At 35.5% G+C, this 21,029-nt stretch overlaps 1 protein-coding gene across 2 annotated transcripts; it reads left to right on the forward strand.

Moving 5' to 3' along the window:
* The first annotated feature begins 532 nt into the window (after positions 1–532).
* LOC125682169 (uncharacterized) lies at positions 533–17,383 on the forward strand. Of its 2 annotated transcripts, none has more exons than XM_048922577.2 (11): positions 533–1,167; positions 1,922–2,434; positions 3,125–3,223; positions 5,805–6,025; positions 8,883–9,075; positions 10,294–10,367; positions 11,643–12,060; positions 13,547–13,645; positions 13,808–14,037; positions 14,144–14,366; positions 16,724–17,383. In XM_048922577.2, exons 2-11 carry the CDS (start codon positions 1,966–1,968, stop codon positions 16,816–16,818), a joined length of 2,121 nt encoding a protein of 706 aa, XP_048778534.2. In that variant the 5' UTR covers positions 533–1,167; positions 1,922–1,965; the 3' UTR covers positions 16,819–17,383. The 2 variants fall into 2 exon arrangements, with proteins under 2 accessions (XP_048778534.2, XP_048778523.2); XM_048922566.2 differs by having other exon boundaries at positions 534–759.
* The last annotated feature ends 3,646 nt before the right edge of the window (positions 17,384–21,029 follow it).

Below are 21,029 nucleotides of genomic sequence, written 5' to 3' on the forward strand. Positions count from 1 at the left end.
AAATGAGAAAGTGAGAGAGAGAGTGTGGGGGGGGGGGGGGGGTAACTAGAATGACCGAAATACCCGATTTTTTCATTTCATATTATTGTAATTGTACTACAAAGCTAAGGTATATATATATATATATATATATATATATATATATATATATATATATATATATATATAATTAATTAAATGTGGATCATGTGTACTTAGTCATCGTTGGATACATTTTTTCTACTTATTACCTATACCATGGACATTTTGTGCAATTTTACTATATATATCTTTTAAATTACAATAATATGAAATGAAAAAGATTGGGTATTTCGTTAGTTTGGGGTATTTCGGTGTTTTCTGAGGGTATTTCGGTAAATCACGGGTATTTCAGTAATTCTATGTACCACAGAGAGAGAGAGAGAGAGAGAGAGAGAGAGAGAGAGAGCAAAGTTCAACACCAACTCAACTCAACAAGTCAGTTCCGGGGATCGTTTTTTGTTGTTGTTGTTTTTTCTCCATGGGGAGTGGATCTCTCACCTAATAACAACAATATTGAAATAGAGTTCTCTTCTAACGGAGTTAAAGGACATATATTAGATATCAGTGAATTTTATTATGCGTGTTATATACGGTATACGAACAAAACGAAAGTACAAAGAGAGACAACATGCTAACAATTTTTAATTGCTATTTATAGAGACAGTTCATTTCTCGCTGTCAGAGATTTTGTAGATCGATCTCATAAACCAGGGTCGAATAAACGCAGACTTTAAGGAGGTAGGAATTTCTCATTCCATGTTGAATGTCATTCTGTCTTGTTTCATGTTTCAATAATGATTAATAATATGATTCTATTATCTCCCAATCCACTTTCGTTTTATTAAGTAAAGCCAAATGTGGTACTGATCCGTGAACAGTTTAATTGTGTTGAGGGCTGTATACCTTAATATTTCAATTATTCGCAAATATATAACTCAACAAACAAAATATAAACTACAAAATTGATTATATCTTTCAACATAAACTTTGAAAAATTCTTATCACACAGGAACAGACCCCAAGGAAGTACTATCGTTGTGTCTTTCAATAATACATCGCTTTAATTTTGTGTACAATATTGTGATAAGAGAACTCGTATATACATAAAGTAAAAATTCTGTGAAGTTAGGACCATTTTTGGTAAAGGTAAGACAGTATTTGAGCACTTTAAACGAGACACTTCAATACTATGAATTATGGATTTCAGAATTTCGATAAACTTTTGATTTGCACCAAATGTGCATTTTTCTCCTTTCAGCTTTTTGAAATAGGGATTATGGTGTGTAATATGTTTGTCTTTCTTGTTTACAATTGTACATGACATTGAACACTAAATTGAAGTCAAGGTAATAAAACGAAAGTAGGTACTTGTACGCTCATTTTGAATAGGACAGTCAAAGCACGAAATGATTGTCAAAATTGTGGAAACGTTTTTTGATGGGAGGGGGTGGGGTGGAGGTAAATCTTGCGATATTTCTATTTTATACTTTGTATATCCAAATTAAGGCATAGTAAACATTTGCCTTCCATAATTCTATCTAAAATAATCTTTTCCATGACATATGTTAAATTATCGACCATTTTGAATTAAATTGATTAACTGCGAACAGCTTTTCTGGTTATTCCATTTTTCAAACAAGATTTCCTTCTGTCAGAGGATGAAGAAAAGTTAAATGTATTAAAATATTTCACCATAGCATAACGAACATGTACGATATATTTAAAATCTTCAATTTGAAAATGAAAATTATTAAACTCAACGTACATGTAATACACCGTAAAAATGTACTATAATTTATTTATTTTTTATAGATGATACCAACCTATACTTGTTGACACAATACATGACTCCATTACCTATCCTGACTCCATTACCTATCCTATATCAATTTCTTTGTAGCTGAACATATGAACTCTCAGTCGAAGCGAATTGTGTAGGGTCAAATGGCTTACTCAAGACCTTCCAATTATGATGATGAAGATGAGGTAGAGTCTTGGTTACAGAGAGTGCGCGAAAGGGATGCTCTCATTGTGTACAACGAAGATGATGAGTATGAAGTCTTTAAAACTGTGCTGGATTATTTCAATTCGCATGGGCTGAGCTACGCCCTTCCTCAGATCGATTATCCAGGAGGCAATGTTATGCCATCAACAAGCAAAGCCATACAAAATGCTAAGAAGGTGCTGCTTATTCTCTCTGAAAACAGTAACAATGCCAATTTTTCTCTTGAGACATTTCTTGCTCTAGAAAAATGTTTGAAAAATAACAAGTTGTGTCTCACAATTCTGACTCTCCGTGGGTTCGAACGCAAAAACATTGCCAGCATTCCAATGCTCCATAATGCAACGATAGTAGAACTAGACTACAACCGGCAAGAAATATGCTTAGAGGCTGTAATACGACATATTAAAGGTAAGTGTTAATATCATATGCTTAGAGGCTGTAATACGACATATTAAAGTTAAGTGTTAATATCATATGCTTAGAGGCTGTAATACGACATATTAAAAGTAAATATTAATATCATATGCTTAGAGGCTGTAATACGACATATTAAAGGTAAGTGTTAATAGCATATGCTTAGAGGCTGTAATACGACATATTAAAGGTGTTAATATCATATGCTTAGAGGCTGTAATAAGACATATTAAAGGTAAGTGTTAATATCATGATTCGAACATCAATAAAGACAGATTATCGTTTGTTCAGACCCGACGACCAAACCGTCGTCCCATGGCCTCGGAGCCAACAGTTTAAGAGTTTGCAAACTGAATGCTAAGAACCCAGTTAAGTTGCATTGCTGTTATGCATTAGCGCATGGTGTAAAGATATAAACGATGACATCTAAAAATGAACTGTTTGTGACAACAGAAGTAACAGCGCTCTCAAATGATATGTGAAGTGACTGTTACTTTGACGCATGAAACATTGCATACTTACATGAATTGTAAAGTATTTTAGAAATTCAAACATTTTACCAACATTAATTTTTTTTATTGAAATCGCTATAAGAATGAAACTGGGGGTGCTCCAGGAGTAATAAATCGCCCTGACCCTTCAGTGTGCCGTGTCGATCTGGTCATGAATATCTGTCTTTTTCAGATGATGACAGTTGTATGAATGAATTGATCCCAGCAGGAAATTTTGCAACAGGATTAGCTTGGAGCCACTTCACTGGATATCTGAAGATCATCCTTCCTGGTAACTTCGAGATGTTCCTGAACATTGCGTTTATTTTAGTTTTAGGATAGTCACGTACATGTAAATATTTTGTGATAAAGGGAAGGAAATGGTCTTCATGCTTTGCTAGTATTTTGAGGTCTAATGAATGATATTTCATTTTATTTACCACTTTGTCCTTTAAAATAAACCAGTTAAGGATAAGAACATTCCTCAGTTTAACATTTCGAATTTTCCAACACTTTCAAAATTAATAAAGTGCAATGATAATTTCTATAATGCGTACTACATGAGTATATATTCCAAATGGAAAGGAACATTTAAATCATAATAATAAAGTGTAAAATGCATTTCCATTAAAATCGTATTTGAATTGAGAGTGCACTAAATATTAACGGGGTTCTGTAATTCTCCAGAATTTACAGAAAACTTAAATATGAGATATCAAGTTACATAAAATTGCGTTAAATTAATCATGGGGCGGTCCTTCGGATGAGACCGTAAAAACCGAGGTCCCGTGTCACAGTAGGTGTGGTACGATAAAGATCCCTCCCTGTTCAATGGCCATAAGCGCTGAGCATTTCGAATTTTGCAGACTTGGCAATGGTGACGTCTCCATATGAGTGAAATATTCTCGAGAGGGGCGTAAATCAATAATCAATCAATCAATCTTCTCCAGAACACGGGGCCAATTTCAGTGAAATCTGGCAAAAGTCATCCTTGGATAAAGGGGATTCAAGTTTGTTCAAATGAAGGGCCATGTTCCCTCTGAGGAAAAAGACAACAATAGAGTGGGATCATTTAAAAATCTTTTCAAGAATCACTGGGTCGGAAAAGTTGAAATTTATATGAAAGGTTCCTAACATAGAATAGATAAACGTTTGTTCAAACCATCCCCCCTGGGGTGCATGTACAATGGGGCCACAATAGGGGATCCAACTACTATGTGGGGACATATTCTTCTTTTAAAATACCAGGAGGGCCATGGATACTCATACTGATATGCAAGCATCCCCAGATAATGCAAATTTAAGTTTGATCAAATCATGGCACCCGGGGGGTAGGATGGGGCCAAAGTAGGGATCAAAGTTTTACATGAGGATACTACTTAAAGTACATTGTATATAATATAAATCTTAACAAATCTTTTCAATATCATCAGAGGCATATGAATATTCATCTCAATATGCTAGCATTCCAGGTATTGCAAATTGAAGTTTGTTTAAATTGTAGTCCGTGGGAGTAGGGTGGATCCACAATAGGGGATCAAAGTTTTACCTGGGAATATATAGGATGAATCTTTAAAAATCTCAGGAATATTAGGAACATGACTACTCATATTAACATACACGCATTTCCAGTTAATACAAATTCAGGGGACCCAGATGTAGGGGTGGGACCATAATAGAATAGTAATTGATAGTATTGATATTGGAATATACTTGAAATCAATTAAAGAAAATTCTTTTCAGGATTTAGCTAGATCATATCATAATTCAAACGTTCCTAAGTGACTAAAGTTGAGGGGGGATATTGTTTTTGTCCTATCTGTCTGACATTTTAACCTTAGTTATAACTTTTGAATTTTGAGTGGTAGGCCTGTCATATTTTACATGTATATTTCTTGTTACAAGACCTATCTTTTGGTACCATAATTTATACCATTGTGACCTCGACGTTTGATCTACTGTTAAGAAAACCTAAAAGAAATATCTTTTGAAGTATTGATTTATTGATATTACATTGTTTAACATCCCGTTGGAGAATATTTCACTCCTATAGATACGTCACCATTGCCGGTGAAGGGCTGCACAATTTAGGCCTATGCTCGGCGTTTATGGCCTTTGAGCAGGGCGGGATCTTTATCGTGCCACACCTGCTGTGACACATGGCCTCGGTTTTTGCGGTCTCATCAGAAGGACCGCCCCATTTAGTCGCCTCTTACGACAAGAAAGGGGTACTGAGGACCTGTTCTAGCCCGGATCCCTAGGGGAAGAATATGAAATAGAGAGTTAAGCAAACACGGACCCCTGGGTATACAGAAGTGGGATCGGGTGCATAAGAGGAGTAAGAATCCCCTGTCGACAGATCATACACGCCGTGAGCCCTATATATGTTGATCAGGTTAACAGAGTAATCCGTATGCCAACTACGGCCTAACAATTTGTATGCAACACGTCAGACAGCATTTGACCAAATGATATGCTGTAAGGGCAAACTTGATCATTATAACGACCATATAATTTACATTGAACGCTATATCTTGATCAAGTAAGCAGAGTAATCCGTAGTAAAAACAGTATGGAAAGAATGGTATAACATTTGGTATGAAAAACCTCAGATAGTATTTGACGCAATGACAGGTTGTATTGGTAAATTATATCGTTATAACGACCATAGAATTTGCAAAATGCTGACTTTAAACAAGACTGTTGAAACTCCTGTACCATCAACGTGTTAATCAGTAGCCTATCTCGATTTAAAAATTTATAATACACAGAACAAGCTCTTGCGTATCGAATCAGTCGATCAATATTAATGTGATGACTACATGTAAATAGTACTAGCAATTATTTCTTCATGGATTTCGGTATTTGTACAGAAATTGCAACTCTGATTCGAGAAAGCACATGGTATAGAGAAAATCCAGGAAGATTCATCGAAAAGCTATTCATTTTGCTCCCAAGTTCAGGAAGAACCATTCCACTGACCAATGATCCAAGGATTACTGAAGTTGGTAAATTGTCATTGAAAGCAACAGTAGATGGATCTCCTCGTGAATACAAACCCGCAGTTTATTGTGTGTCTGCGAATGATAACCAGGTATGTTTTATGTAATTGTGGGAGAGATTCGAGTTACAGTCGTAACATCGTTTTGTTATCCCTCGATACTTCAGGTGTAAACGATACCTGTTCAAGTGATTATAGTACAGGTACTCAAACGCGAAATATTGTGTTGACTGTTGCAATGCCGATACAAGATAAAAGTGAAGGCATGGGCGTTGGAAAAGGTACGATGACCATCGTCCAGATAATTTTACAGAGAGAGGGATGATAAATTGATGAAATTTGTGACGCCAATCTGTGTTCATCAGAGCAGCGAATGCAATGGCAATCTGTGGGCAATGGAGTGGCGAAAGCTTATGAAATATCAAGATGTAGTGTTTAAATATTTGAACTAATGATCTACCAAATTAAAATACAACAATGTGTCCTATGTTAATTTTGCTATATTTAATTACAATTGCATGTCAAGTTCGATAAAACAAATGTGTTTTATCGAACTTGACATGCAATTGTAATTAAATATAGCAAAATTAACATAGGACACATTGTACATTAAAATTAGATTTATTTCATATTGTGACATCAGGTATCTGACAAAACTATTAAGATGTTGTAACTCCCCCTAATGTTAAATACCACCCGAAGCTAGCAAATATATCAAGTTTTCCCCATTTCCAACTCCGAAAAGGGACTAAAAACTACGCAAGATTGGCAGCCTTTGCTCATGATCGCACGACCCACCGGGACACCACAGGGCAAACTCTCACCAAAGTTGACTTTCACAAATGGTCTGTTGTTTCTCCCACTTCCTTTTGAAATATTTCTGTCTCAATATAGAGAATAATATTTTCTGCAATGTGTAGACTAGGTGTGTTCACAATTTGTCGACCACCACCACCACCCCGGTTGTACGCTTGTATTGTTTTCCGTTGCAAGTTCACTTAATATAATAAGTTCTACCTTGCGAACTGCGGTACATGTAACATTCGTTTCTGGAAATTTTGTTTGATATCTGGTACATTTAAAATTTGTCATGATTTTGCTTTTCTTCTGCTCGGAATGACTATGCAATAAACCGGATATACATTGGGTCAAGAAATCGCGTTGGCGTCTACAGAATTCGGGTAAAATTGGTGTTCCGACAGTAACTCGAAACTTTCTCTTTACAAACTATTATCGGTACTATGATTATGACGTGTCAGATGTTTGGTTGCTGAGGTAGCACATGTATAATGTTAATCTTGAAGTAATTAGGGTGATTTTGATCAACTTTCGTTTGTCACCATTCTGTTTGTAAACTTCTATGGTCGAAATTCGTCCACTATGTTTCTGTATGTAATCTTTTTGTCTGTCGACCGCATGTCTGTAAACACTTCGTCTAACAATCTATTTGTAAAATGTTCAAATAGTATTCATTACTGTATACATGTGATTGTATTATGTGTTTTCTAGTTGACTGTGGTACGTTTGATAACATGGAATATTTACATTCCTTGAATCTTTTCTCTTATATTTCTTTTGAAATTGGCATTGCCTTCATCTGCGACAATGAATGCATGTTTGTTGCAAACTAGTTCGATCCGGTTTTAGTACCACCTGCCTGTGTCACCTCACCTCACCTATCCTCTTCGTGCCTGCTGGCACATAAGGCCCCAATACACTACCTCCACCTGCCTCTGGCTCTGGGCACTGCCCTTGCTGACGCCCAGCTATTCTAATCCAGCTTTAATCTTTCCTGTTCAGTAGTTCTTCTCCACGTTGTTTTTGACCGGCCTACTTTCTTCTTTTTCTCTGGGTGCCATGTCAGTGCGGTTGTTCAAATCCTGTTGTTCTCCATCCTTAGTACATGGCCACTCCAATTCCACTTCCTGAAAGTTATTCTTTCGCTTGCTCTTCTTGTTTTTGTGCGATGATTTCTTCGTTTGATATTTTCTCTTATTCTCATTAATTTTCTCAAGCATCTATTCTGGAAGGTGTCAATCTTCTTTTTGTCTCGTTCCGTTGTTTTCCATGTCTCACTTCCATACATGAAAACTGACATGACCAAGCTGTTGAATAAGTTAACTTTTGTTTGGATGAAAAAAATTGATGAGCTTTAGATTCTATTGAGCCTTCAGAATTGAGATGTAGCTTTTCCCAGTCTGATGATGATGTCATCGTCAGATCCCCCCTTTGATGTTAGCATACCTCCAAGGTAAAGTAAATGTTTCTATGTCTTCTAGGTCTTGCCCATCGATCTTCACTGGTTCTCTTATGTCAGAATTGAGTCTCATTACTTTGGTTTTCTTTGTTTTATTATGGGGCAAACTCGACTTCCATTTTCATGCAGTCTTGTGTCTTTTATTGGATATCTTGAGATTTTGAGGAGATTAAAAGATCATCTGCGAAATTTAGATCTTCAAAGTTCTATCTTATTCCTGTTAGTTCTATTCCTGTAGTTCTTTTCATTACGTAGTCAACAACCAACAGAAACAGGAATCCAGACATTGTGCAACCGTTTCACTCCTGTTGTTACCCGGAACCAGTCGAATTCTTCACCATTTTCTAGGATTGCACACTGGAATGACTCATGAAGACGTTTCATCATTCTGACCAATTTATCTGGGATGCCATATAACTTCACAACTCTATGAATGGAATCAAATGTCTTCCCGAAATCAACGTAGTTTACAAACAATGTTGAATTCCATTCAATGCAATGTTCTATTATATTTCGGAGTGTAAATAGTTGTTCTGTTGTACTTCTTCCTAATCTAAAGCCAACGTGTTCTTCACGCAGCTGTTTCCACTCCATCTTGAACATTTTTCTTTCACTTGATTGCATCAATATGTAGACGAAAGAAATTACTGTGTTTCCTTTCAAAATTCTTTATTAGCCTTTTCAACATTTTAGCGGTACTATTGTTGTGCGGAAATTCCAAGTGCATTTGGAACAATTGGAAAGGTGTTCCAAGACATTTTAGAACACATTACCGCCCAACAAAGAGTGACTGAGGTGGAAAGGTTTTATTACAAACTACAGGAAATCTTGAATCACCAGCTGAATGACAAAGTAAACGGCAAAGTAGAGGTCATTATGTATGATGGTGAGTAAGCACTGTTGATCTAAAGTGTACCATCTATTGAGTGCAAATAGAATGAAGTTATAGTATCAATTTATTTAGAATCAATGTGGTCTTAATTGACCCATCATTAACATTTCATACAGTACCTTGCATACCAGTGTGTATATTGTTGTTTGATTTTTATGTATGTACATTTCCAATGTTTTTACCATTTAAGATGAAAGTCATTTCCTCATGAATGTAAACAATATGCGTATGAGTCATGATAAATATAGTACGACTATTTTAACGAATGAGAATATACCCACGGACATGAAAGTAAAATGTAAATATAAAACATATACTTCGCGAGCTATTTCATGGCTTGTTGAAAGTTTTCTGGGGATTTCTATTTTACATTTTATTTGAATTTAGATCAATAAATAACGCTTATCTATATGATGAAAAGTGAAGATATCGAACAGTTATCAATCTCAACTCCTATGAAGAATATAAAATGAAAAGTTGGGCAAAAACGGACCCCTGAATATAACAAAGGTGGGATCAGATATCTAGGAGAAGTTAGAATCCCCTGTTGACCGGTCACACATCTCGATCAGATAGACGGAGTAATCCGTAGTCAAAATCAGTGTGCCAAGAACAACCTAACAATCGGTATGAAACACGCAAGTCAGAATTTGCCCAATGATAGGTTGTATTGGCAAACTAGATCATTATAACCACCATGGAATTTGCAAAATGGTAACTTTAAACGAGACAGTTGAAATCCCTGTAATATAAATTTGTTTATCGGTAGCCTGCCTCGATTTAAAAACTGATCATACTCAGAACAAGCTCTTGCGTATCGAATCAGTTGAGAGATGTGATAGTTTATTTTTAAGTATGAGTTTAAAGTTTGTCTTTCTTGGACTTTGTTCCTTTACCATCGTTCAAATATGGAAATCATTACCAAATACGGAGCCAAGGTCAGATGAATTTCAGTGGTACGATTAAATAATTGACAGGTAAATAATATCTCTATTTTACTTGCTTGAAAGTATTTACGTGTATATTGCATAAAATGCAGAATATAAGTAGTAAACATTCCTTTAATTAATTTGTTAAACGGAAGAAGGTTGCAAACATTTCAGAACAAATCTTTATCTCCCGTTTAACAAACCAAAGAAAGCATTTTATCATTCAAATGAATTCACAGATGAGTTCAGTATGCGTGATTCTCTAAATGTTTTATTTCATCAGACGAACAAAAAGATGCAAGCGGTACACCTTCACATCAGCTTATAAGGCGTTACGAAAGAGGAGCTACGGATGAGGTAGAGTATCCAAGTTAATAACACAGTGAATGTTCACAGGAAAAATCTCTCTCTCTCTCTCTCTCTCTCTCTCTCTCTCTCTGTGTGTGTGTGTGTGTGTGTGTGTGTGTGTGTGTGTGTGTGTGTGTGTGTGTGTGAATAATATATTATTCAACTCATACATCATTCTAATACTTTGTTGCCTTTTGCGGTAGTAACAGTCTTAAAGGCACTGATTCACGATTTCCGCCACATTTTGTCTTAATTCGTCTAGACATGCTGTTGATTAGGTTTGAAAGATTTCGGAATTGCATATAATTTTCGCAACAGCGCTTTCCACATATCTCTTTTATCAGTAGGCTTGTTTAGACCAATGTGTTTCTTTACTCGACCCCAAATGTTTTCAATCGGATTTAAATCAGGGCTATTTCCAGGTCAAGGAAGTGAAGGAGTGTTTTTGTGCATAAAAAATCTCTTATACTTTTGGAGTTATGGTACGGTACTAAGTCTTTTTGAAAAATGAATCTCTTTTTTTTTAAAACATGGTTTTAATATTTCTGAGTATCTCCTGATATCGATCTGTATTTCGGGTTCCATGGAATAAATGTAATATCCAAACACCACGCCAAATAAACCTTAACACGACACTGATGTAGGAAGTTTCAATGTAAATTGGATACATTTCGGATGTGAAGTTTCATATATTTCGTCTTCAAACACGACTAACTTTCCGATAATTATATGCTTTAAAGATGCTTTCATCAGAAAATAAAACATTTCCCCAGTCTTTTTCTGTCCACTTCCCATGCTCAAAAGCTCATTGCAATTGATTTTGTTTTTGAGGTTTTGTTAGTTAAGTCTTCTTTTCTGGGATATAGTTTTATGCCAAAACTCCTAAGACGTTTCCTTATTGCCGAGGTAGATAAGACACTTTTGTTTCATCGTAAAGTTTCCTTCTTAATTCCTAAAGTTCTTCTAAAGTCATACTCTTCACCATTCTGCCATGTCGTGTTGTCATTTTGCTCTTTCTTCTTTTACTCTGCAAGTCCTTCACAGTTCAATATTTCTTATACTTTTTGTAAATGTTCAAAAACGTGTACCTATTCGTGACAACCCCACTGTTATCAGAGGATGAGAGAATATAAAAATGTGCATTTTATTTGTTCACAAAACCATGTTAGGTTATAAAGTACATGGAGCTGTATATCTATACCATTAGTTGACATTTTTTCTATATGTTTCACAATTTTAACTGTTGCAACGAAGTTAAATACATATTATATTGTCCTTTGATAGCAACCTCCCAATACATCTGATAGTAAACGGAAATTCGAAAATGACGTTTGCCTACTATATGCAAATTGTGATTCTAATCATGCCACAAAAGTTAGAGCTGCTCTTCAAGACAAAGGAAAGAAAGTTGTTAAAGTACAACTACCGGATCAGAACTTGCATGAGACAGAACAACGACTGACATCAGCTGCGTGGGTCGTTTTATTCATGTCTGAAAATGCAATGTCGATGTCCAAGTCCGAGTGCATGCCTCTATGGATGGCAAATATTCTTAGTTCAAGTTTAGAAGAAAACGAATTACGTGTCATTCCAGTGTTGATAGATTCAGACCCCAGAAGTATTCCCGACTTCATCCGTTGGGTGACATATATAAGTATTCAGGAGACTGGCTATCAGGAGAGGATATTGGATATCATCAATGGTAAATGTTTCCATGCACAAGGTTTTTGTTTGTCTTATTATAGGCGTAGTAGATAGCAAATTTTAAATCCAGTCTCTTTATGAATTTATTACACTGTATAATATCATTTTTCATTTTCCATAGAGATATATCAGTCTGCCAAATTAATGATTGGAATTCGTTCCCACAGCGCTTGTAGAATAAGTCATCAAAATGTCACAGTTAAAAACATGGTATTATTCAAAGCGTTCTGAGGAATGTATCATGTTCATTGATTGATTGAAATAAAAAAAATGTTTATATACATACATACAAACATACATACATAAATACCAAGGATAACCCATGAAAGCCCGAAAGCTTATTTTCAGTGGGGTCCTTTGATGTACGAATGTTTGCGCTAGGGATCGTTTATTTGAGAAAAATTCATATTGATTGGTTGAGACAAATTCAAATTTACACCGAGAACAGTGACATCCTACATGTAGATAACAAATCAAATGAGAAGTCTCGTACATAGTCAGCATTTTGCAAATTATATGGTCTATGGTCGTTATAACTAAATAGTATGCCACTACAACTTGTCATTGGATCAAATGCTGTCTAACGTGTTTCATATCAATTGTTGAGCCATTCTTTGCTAAGCTGAATTTGATTGTACGGATTACTACGTTTACCTGATCAAGATATAGGGCTTACGGTGGGTGTGACCGGTTGACAGAGGATTCTTACTCCTCCTGGGCATCTGATCCCATCTCTGGTATATCTAGGGTTCCGTGTTTACTCAACTCTTATATTTGTATATTTCACAGGAGTTTTGAGATTGATAACTGTTCTTTTCATCTTACTGAAAAGATTGAAGCGAATTAAGAGATCAGGATTGATTATGAGGGACTTCTGCTCATACCCGAGTTATATGTATAAGGGATTCTAATGTTTTCCTTACGTTCATGTAAGATACTCCAATCAATCACACTCATCGTTTGAAAACTTATACATGCGCACTATCCCTTCAAGGCAGAAATATTGCCACCACACTGACCCTCATGAAACAGCGTTACTTAGGTAGAGTTCAAATGTTATACGTCATTTAAGAGCGATTCCAATTCGGCTAACCGGAGTTCGTACTCGAGTATGAACCGAAGTTCGGCTTGTCAGATTTATTACTTGCTGAGTAGTCACAATGCATCTTTACGTCTAAGCTTTGTCCTGGCTTGAACTCACGACCCTTCGGTCACGAGACAAACACTCAAACCACTGAACCACCGCGGTTTTCTCCCTTTGTTAACTTAAATCGAGCTCAATCGTTATTGTTGGTATGTGAATTATACATATTGTGCAGTTTGCTTTGGGCCAATAGCCTTATCTTACCTGATAATCATATTTGAACTTGAACGAATCCTTTTTGTGATACAGCTCCGAATGAATGGGATTGAGCATGCGTCTCTTATCAAATTAGATGTGTACATTCATCAAATTGACTGTTTCTCTTCTATTGTTCTCGTAGGCAAACCAATTTCTATGAAGTCGATGTCACCCGTTGGTAATGTAGCATACGGATTGGCAATGGCCTTCTTTATGAATTACCTGCAGTATGCCCTCACAGGTTTATTATCTTATTACAATATTATCTTTCAAATATTATTTGCATTGATTTGATAAGATGTCATGATTTACATTTTTTTTTTCAAATTCTATTTGACATAATTTCATGTATATATATCACGGTAAAATGTACATCATTAGATTAAGTAAAAATTCACTTCAGAAATACCTAGAAGATGTAAAGAAAAACTGAGGCAGATCAGCGCGGATCCGACGAAATGCGTTTGCAAGGTCTTTGAGTTCATTCCGTTGTCTGGAAAGACGCTTCAAAGTCTTGATCAAATTGAGACTGATAAATATGGTATTGAAAAATTTGGATCTGTCTCTCCTGTTCAAGGGCAGGTGGAGGGTGTTCGCAGACAATTTAATGTGAATATGTACGGTATATATAAGGTAGGTTTTAGAAATTCCCCGCATGAAAAATTTGCATCAAACCTATTGTTATTTTGCAATGCAGTTCAAGTAAATTATATATGTTCCATTTTATGGTCAATTTCAGAAAGCAGGTCCAAATGTTTGTATAGAATATTTTATCGGAGAATATGCGGCACCCCTGCGTACTCTGAGACAAATGCATGAATCATTCATTGCTGGTTTAAACAACCAACAGTTCACGGAGCAAATCAGGCAGTTTAAAGAGGATCTTGATGGTATATTGCGAGAGGCCACAAACAGCAGTCTGTCTGATATTAGAGATGCCTGCGTGCCTATTCTTTATGATGGTTTGTATTTAGTATATCTGTACTAAGATGTAAATTCTATTTATATTCGGTAACAAATCTAATGAAATTCAAATCGAACGTCTTTTAAATTAAAAAAAAAAATAAGAAAGTTTTCCTGATTACCTCACAAGTAATGATAAATCCTTTCTCAGTAAATGATATTTTAGTTGATATCGTTAGTCTAGTGTTTAGACCGCTGACTTTTCAAACGGAAGGTCCCGAGTTTGATTCTCGTTCCCGGCGTCAAACGCAATATATTTTAGCATAGGCAGTGACCGTTCCTTCAACAGGTATCCCATACTTAAAGAAAAAGTTACGGGTCTTACGGAGGCGTCATGTCGGGGTAGACGATAAAGTAATCTCACTGTTGTGGTCATGCATAGTAAACAGATTGTGACATTTTACCTAAATTTGGTGATGACTCATTTTGAGTGAAACAAAACATTTTCAAGATATAATGTTACAGTGTGTAAGTTGTGATATTTTTATACTATACGTGTATCTAGAAAGTGTGTGGTTTAGGTTTACGTTTACAAATAATCTCGTGGGAATTAGGGTCATAATAGGTCCTCGGTACCCCCAGCTTGTCGTAAGAGGTTACTAAATTGGTCGGTCCTTCGGATGAGACCGCAAAAACCGAAGTTCCGTGACACAGCAGGTGTGAAACGATAAAGAACCCTCCCTGATTTAAGGCCGTAAGCGCCGAGCATATGCCTAACTTTTGCGGTCCTTAACCGGCAATGGTGACGTCTCCATATGAGTGAAAATTCTCGCCAGGGACGTTAACTAATAATCAATCAATCAGCCGTTTACAAATAATTACATTTCCAATTGTTTGGCCTTTGATGTATTTAAAAATTGTAATTAAGCCCTTTCCTCAAGAACTCACTGTAGTTTCAAGTAATTTGTTATGAACATTGATAAATATAATAGTTCTATTTCAACAACTGAGAGTCTCGACAGACATGAAAGTGGAATGTAGATAAAAGAAATAAATTTCATTTTTTGAAAATACATGTGGGTATGCACTGTGACACTTTAAACGGACATACTTTTCATGTAGCGCTAGTTAACGAGCTTCGTGAAGTCTGCCGTTGTGAAGAGTAGCAGCTCATACATGTACCGTCACATATTTTCAAAAATGAAATTAATTTCTTTAACAACGCATTGTTGCTCAGTAGTAGAGTGTTCGCTTTGTAACCAGGAGGTCGTGAATTCGGGCCCTGTTCGTACCATCGCCACGTGAAACCTAGATAGTGATTGCTTCTTCACGAAACGCTTGTCATTTAGAAGTGAGAATAACGGGTATTTCGGATATGACGTTAAACACGGAGGCCCCATGTCGCGACAGGTGTAGGTACTTTTCGCTACCATGGCCCTGAGCGCTAAGCATATGTCTAAACTTACGTTACATATGTATTCACCAACAACTGGTGATATTTCAACATGAGTAAAACATTCTCGAAGGGATGTTAAACAAAGAAATAGTAAACAGCGCACTACTACAGTATCTAAAATGGATAGGCTTATGTAAATCTTTCAAGAAAATTGCTCATGCTTATGGCGTTGAAAATAAAAATATACTGAGGATTTGAGCCTTAAACTTCTTAATCTTAATTCTTCTGTATTCACCTTTTATATTCATTGCTCATTTCCTTGATATCGTCAATTTCATAGACCCTTAGAAAATTGAAAAACGACCGCGACATAATCTTTTGCAAACATTGCAGATTGAAAATTAGCTTCTTTGCGACCTTCATTTCCTGTCTGACAAACCAAAGAAAAACATTTTATCATTTATATTTATGTATTCTTTTTTTAAAATATGAATTCTTTGTCAAGTACGAAAAATATACATATTGACCTATAAGTTAAAATTTAAAAATATTTTATTGAGAAACTCAACAGGATTGGGCAACAGGCATAGCCCATGTAGGCCCTCTCCCAAGTCATGTCAACGCAACAGCGTAAAATCACCTGACTGTGACTCGTCTCCATATTTGAAAATGATTTCCATCTTTGAAGGATGGTAAAAGGAAATAGTCCAAGAAGGATAAACCATAAACTCATAAAATTAAACTTCATAGAATATAGGTGTAAGCGTTGTAAGTAAGAAATAAACCAGAAAGCATATTTTCCAACACTTTCAAGAATGCCGTAAAATAGATCGCTAAACTGTTCGTAGAGTATGCATATTCACACACGGAAAGACGGTACTAAAAACCGGATCTATCTCAAATGAAATAAAGTGTTGACAAGCAATGACAGAATACATACAGCAAATGTAATTATTTTTCTTTGCAATGATTGGAATATTTTAACATAGTATACTATAGTATTTATTTTCCATATTGCAGACAAAGAAGAAAATCTCATCGATGTTTTAATGAGAAAAATTCCAAAAGTGAGAAATTCAGCAAAAGTTGCAGGAAGATTGGGAAGAAAGCAGTAAATACATATTGTGTTAAATTGCGACTTTCATTTGAAATATCATTTTCAAATTTTGTTATCCGACCATGGTTCCGAATTGTCAGAAGTTTTATCTTATTTTACTGACCTCGTCTTGACAGGAATGATTTATAATGGCAGTACCTGACTATGTACTCGTGTGGATATTATGTAGAACTGATACGAAAAGAGTCAGCATTGAATACCGAGTGGTAGTGATAATTCTTTTCCTTTCGATTTTATACATGTAATGAAAAATTGTCTGAAAACCCTATAAATCAAAATGAACAGGTTTGATAGTATGAACCTTTGGATATTTACAAGTTGATTGAAATTGGTTGAATTAACCTACTAGAATTCACAAATACGTGACTTACGATGCAGCTAATTCAAGGTCTTAAGTGTGAACTTGCATTACTGTTGTTCTAATCATGTATTTATTCAATAAATTAATGGGATTAGGCAGAAGGTTTAGCCCCTACATGTATGAGCCCTCTCCCTCATGATCGAGGAAGACATTTCTAAAATTGCAAAATATTTGTAATAAATTTTACATTTCATTCAAGGAATATGTTTTATTCTATTAATTTTGTAAAGTTTTGATAGATGGGCTATGTGTTTTCAATGATTTTTAGAATATTTGTTTTTCGTCGCGAAAAGTATTTAATCTACATGTATATTCATTTAAAGGAAATGATTGCCAAATTGATAATGTAAATGGAAGAAAATACATATAGGCACCTGCTCCCGCCTCTGGTACGTCCAGAGGTCCGTGTTCGCTCACACATTCATTTATATACAATGTATTCATTAGTAAAACCTTTTCGTTTGTCCCGAGGAAGAAATAAAGTAAAGATAGAACAAAGCTGATAGAGTATGTTCGACCACTTTCTTCAATCTTTTTCGGTTCATCACAGTTTAAGAACGCTAAGAAATTCATTTGAACTTCATAATTTTGTAACATTCTTTTGTATTTTAATGATATTTCAAACAGCAAATGTTCGAGTTATTGCCAAAACGTTCTCCGAATTTTATACACGCCTATACAATATATAGCCCTATGAGTTTCCGATTTCTTGCAAGGTCATTGTAAGTGAAAGAAAATTTAAAAACAAAACAAATTTTTATACTTTAAATGTACCAAAGCCCAAGCAATATGTCCAAAAACGGGTTGGTTCTTCAATTTAAACTATATCATAGGTATAGAAACTTGAGTCTTTTAAACAATTAAAACGTGTAGTTACTGGAGTTTTACTTATCATGTCGACTCCACTTTACCGATTTTTGATCATGAAAGGTGAATATAACGAACAGTGATCAATCTCATAACTCCTATAAGCAATACAAAATTGATAGTTGGGCAAACATGGACCCCTGGACACACCAGAGGTGGTGTACTATGTATACTATTATAACGGGGAGGGGCGTTTGGAATGCAAAGTTCAACAACTAAATAGATACGTGAACAAAACGAAAGTACAAAGACATACATGTACAAGGTTTACATTTTTGTAAAAATACTACTGATAGAGACAGTTCCTTTCTTGCCGTCACAGATTTAGTACATCGATGTCATAAACCAGGGTGGAATAAACGCAGCCTTTAAGGAGGTAGAGTTTTTCTTCATTGTGGAATGTCATGTTTTCATGTTTCAGTAATAATTCATGATAATATGCCTGCATCATCTCTCAATCCACTTAATAAGTAAAACATTGAATAATGTCACTATGGTACAGATCTGTAAACAGTTTAATTGTGTTCAAGGCTGTATACATTAATATTTTTATCATTTACAATTATAACTGAACAAACAGAAAAAAAATATACAAGTGAATATCTATTTCAACATAAAATTTGAAACATTCTTACTAAACAGTAATAAATCTCAAAGGAAGTACGATTCTTGCTTCGTTAAATTATACTTTGCGTTGATTTTGTGTGTAATATTTTCACAAGAATATTTGTGTATATAATGATTATTCGTAAGAAAAATCAAAGTACTGAGCTTGGTTTGTAGTGATGCTGCATGTATATACGAGTTATAATGGTACTGTTAGCATATGAACATATTTTTTTTAATGACAAGTCATGGGAAGAATAAAATGTTTGAAGATTTCTAAGCAATTATAAATGCATGCGATACTAATATCTAAGATAGGGATTTCCTTATGAAATGAGTTGAAATAGAAGAACTGAAAAAGATAACGAACAGTGATCAATCCCATTATTCCTGTAAAAATTGCAAAATTAAGAGTAGGGCCAATACGGACCCCTTGGCCATATTACAAGTGGGATCAGATGCCTAAGAGGAGCAATTATCCCCTGTCGACCGGTCACACCCACCAAGAGCGATAAATCAGAATAATCCGTAGCCAAATTCAGTGTGTAAAGAACGGTCGAACAATTGGTATGAAATACAGCATTAAACGCAATGACAGGTTGTATTGGCAAATTAAATCGTTATGACGACTGTATAATTTGCGAAATACTGATCTTAAACGATCTGTGGCCTTCAATGCGACATTAGAAACATGGACGACGTTTTATCTATGAACAATAATCATTTTCATTCATATATCGATTGTCCCGTGGGAATCCAGGTTAGAATGTCCTCAGTACCCCTTTGCCTATCGTAAGAGGCGACTAAATGGGGCGGTCCTTCGGATGAGACCGCAAAAACCGAGATCCGTGTCACAGCAGGTGTGGCACGATAAAAATCCCTCCCTGCTCAATGGCCATAAGCGTCGAGCATAGGCCTAAATTTTGCAGCCCTTCACCGGAAGTGGTGACGTCTCCATATGAGTGAAATATTCTCGAGAGGGACGTAAAACAATATTCAATCATATATCGATTCGATATATCCCCTGTGAACTCGAAATGAAAGACACCAAAGAATCGTCCACTTTTGCTTCATACTTAGATATTTTATTGAAAATAGATATTAACGGGAAAATAACAGAAACTTTATGACAAACGGGATGATTTCAGCTTCTCCGTCGTCAACTTCCCATATTTATTCAGTAATATTCCATAATCACCTACATATGTTGTTTATATCTAAACTGATTCGATACGAAAGAGCTTGTTCTGCGTATGGTCAGTTTTTAAATCGAGACACGCTACTGACAAACAAGTTGATGGTGCAGGGGTTTCTATACAGTATCGATTAAAGTCAGCATTTCGGAAAGTATATGGTCGTTATAACGATCTAGTTTGTCAATACAACCTATCATTAGGTCGAATGCTGTCTGATGTGTTTCATACCGATTGTTAGGTCGTTCTTTGCACACTAATTTTGACTACGGATAACTCCGTTTACCCGATAAGGATATAGGGTTCATGGCGGGTGTGACAGGTCGAAAGGGGATGCTTACTCCTCCTAGGCACCTGATCCTACTTCTGGTGTGTCCAGGGGTCCGTGTTTGCCCAACTATCTATTTTGTATTGCTTGTAGGAGTTATGAGATTGATCACTGTTCGTTATCTTCACCTTGCATAGAATAGTATGAAATAAAATAGAGGCAATAGATTAATGAAGGATTTTCTCCTTTTTTTCAAATGGAAATAGGATAACTAAAATGACCATCAGAAAGATAGATGATGAAATTGTATAGTTACTGCTACTTCTACCAATTAAAACGTAAGTTTGTCAAATCTCCATTTTGTACTTGCAGAGAAAGGTGTACAAACAATATATTATTAATGCTTTAAAGTAAAGGGAATCTGGAGGAAAGATTTTTGAATACGATTATTATTTCTTCATGCTTTGACAAAATGGACCTCTTGTTTGGAAAATAGAATAAAAAGAAAGTGGTTTGCGTTATCAAACTTAGCGTTGTTTGTAGTCAGTCCGTAATGTGATCGTGATCCATAACTAAACATACCTCACGGAATACATTATTTTAGATGTAATTATAGAAGACAAATGTTTAGAAGAAGAGCCATAGAGTAGCTAAGTGGAAATAAACAAAATATTCATATGATTCTAGCTTGTCGTGTCAATAAAAAAGATAAATATTCAACTCAGAGGGGGTTTAGGTGGTACTTTTCATATGATTCTAGCTTGTCGTGTCAATAAAAAAGATAAATATTCAACTCAGAGGGGGTTTAGGTGGTACTTTTCATATGATTCTAGCTTGTCGTGTCAATAAAAAAGATAAATATTCAACTCAGAGGGGGTTTAGGTGGTACTTTTCATATGATTCTAGCTTGTCGT

Source organism: Ostrea edulis, chromosome 1, assembly GCF_947568905.1.
Source record: "Ostrea edulis chromosome 1, xbOstEdul1.1, whole genome shotgun sequence".
NCBI lineage: Eukaryota > Metazoa > Mollusca > Bivalvia > Ostreida > Ostreidae > Ostrea > Ostrea edulis.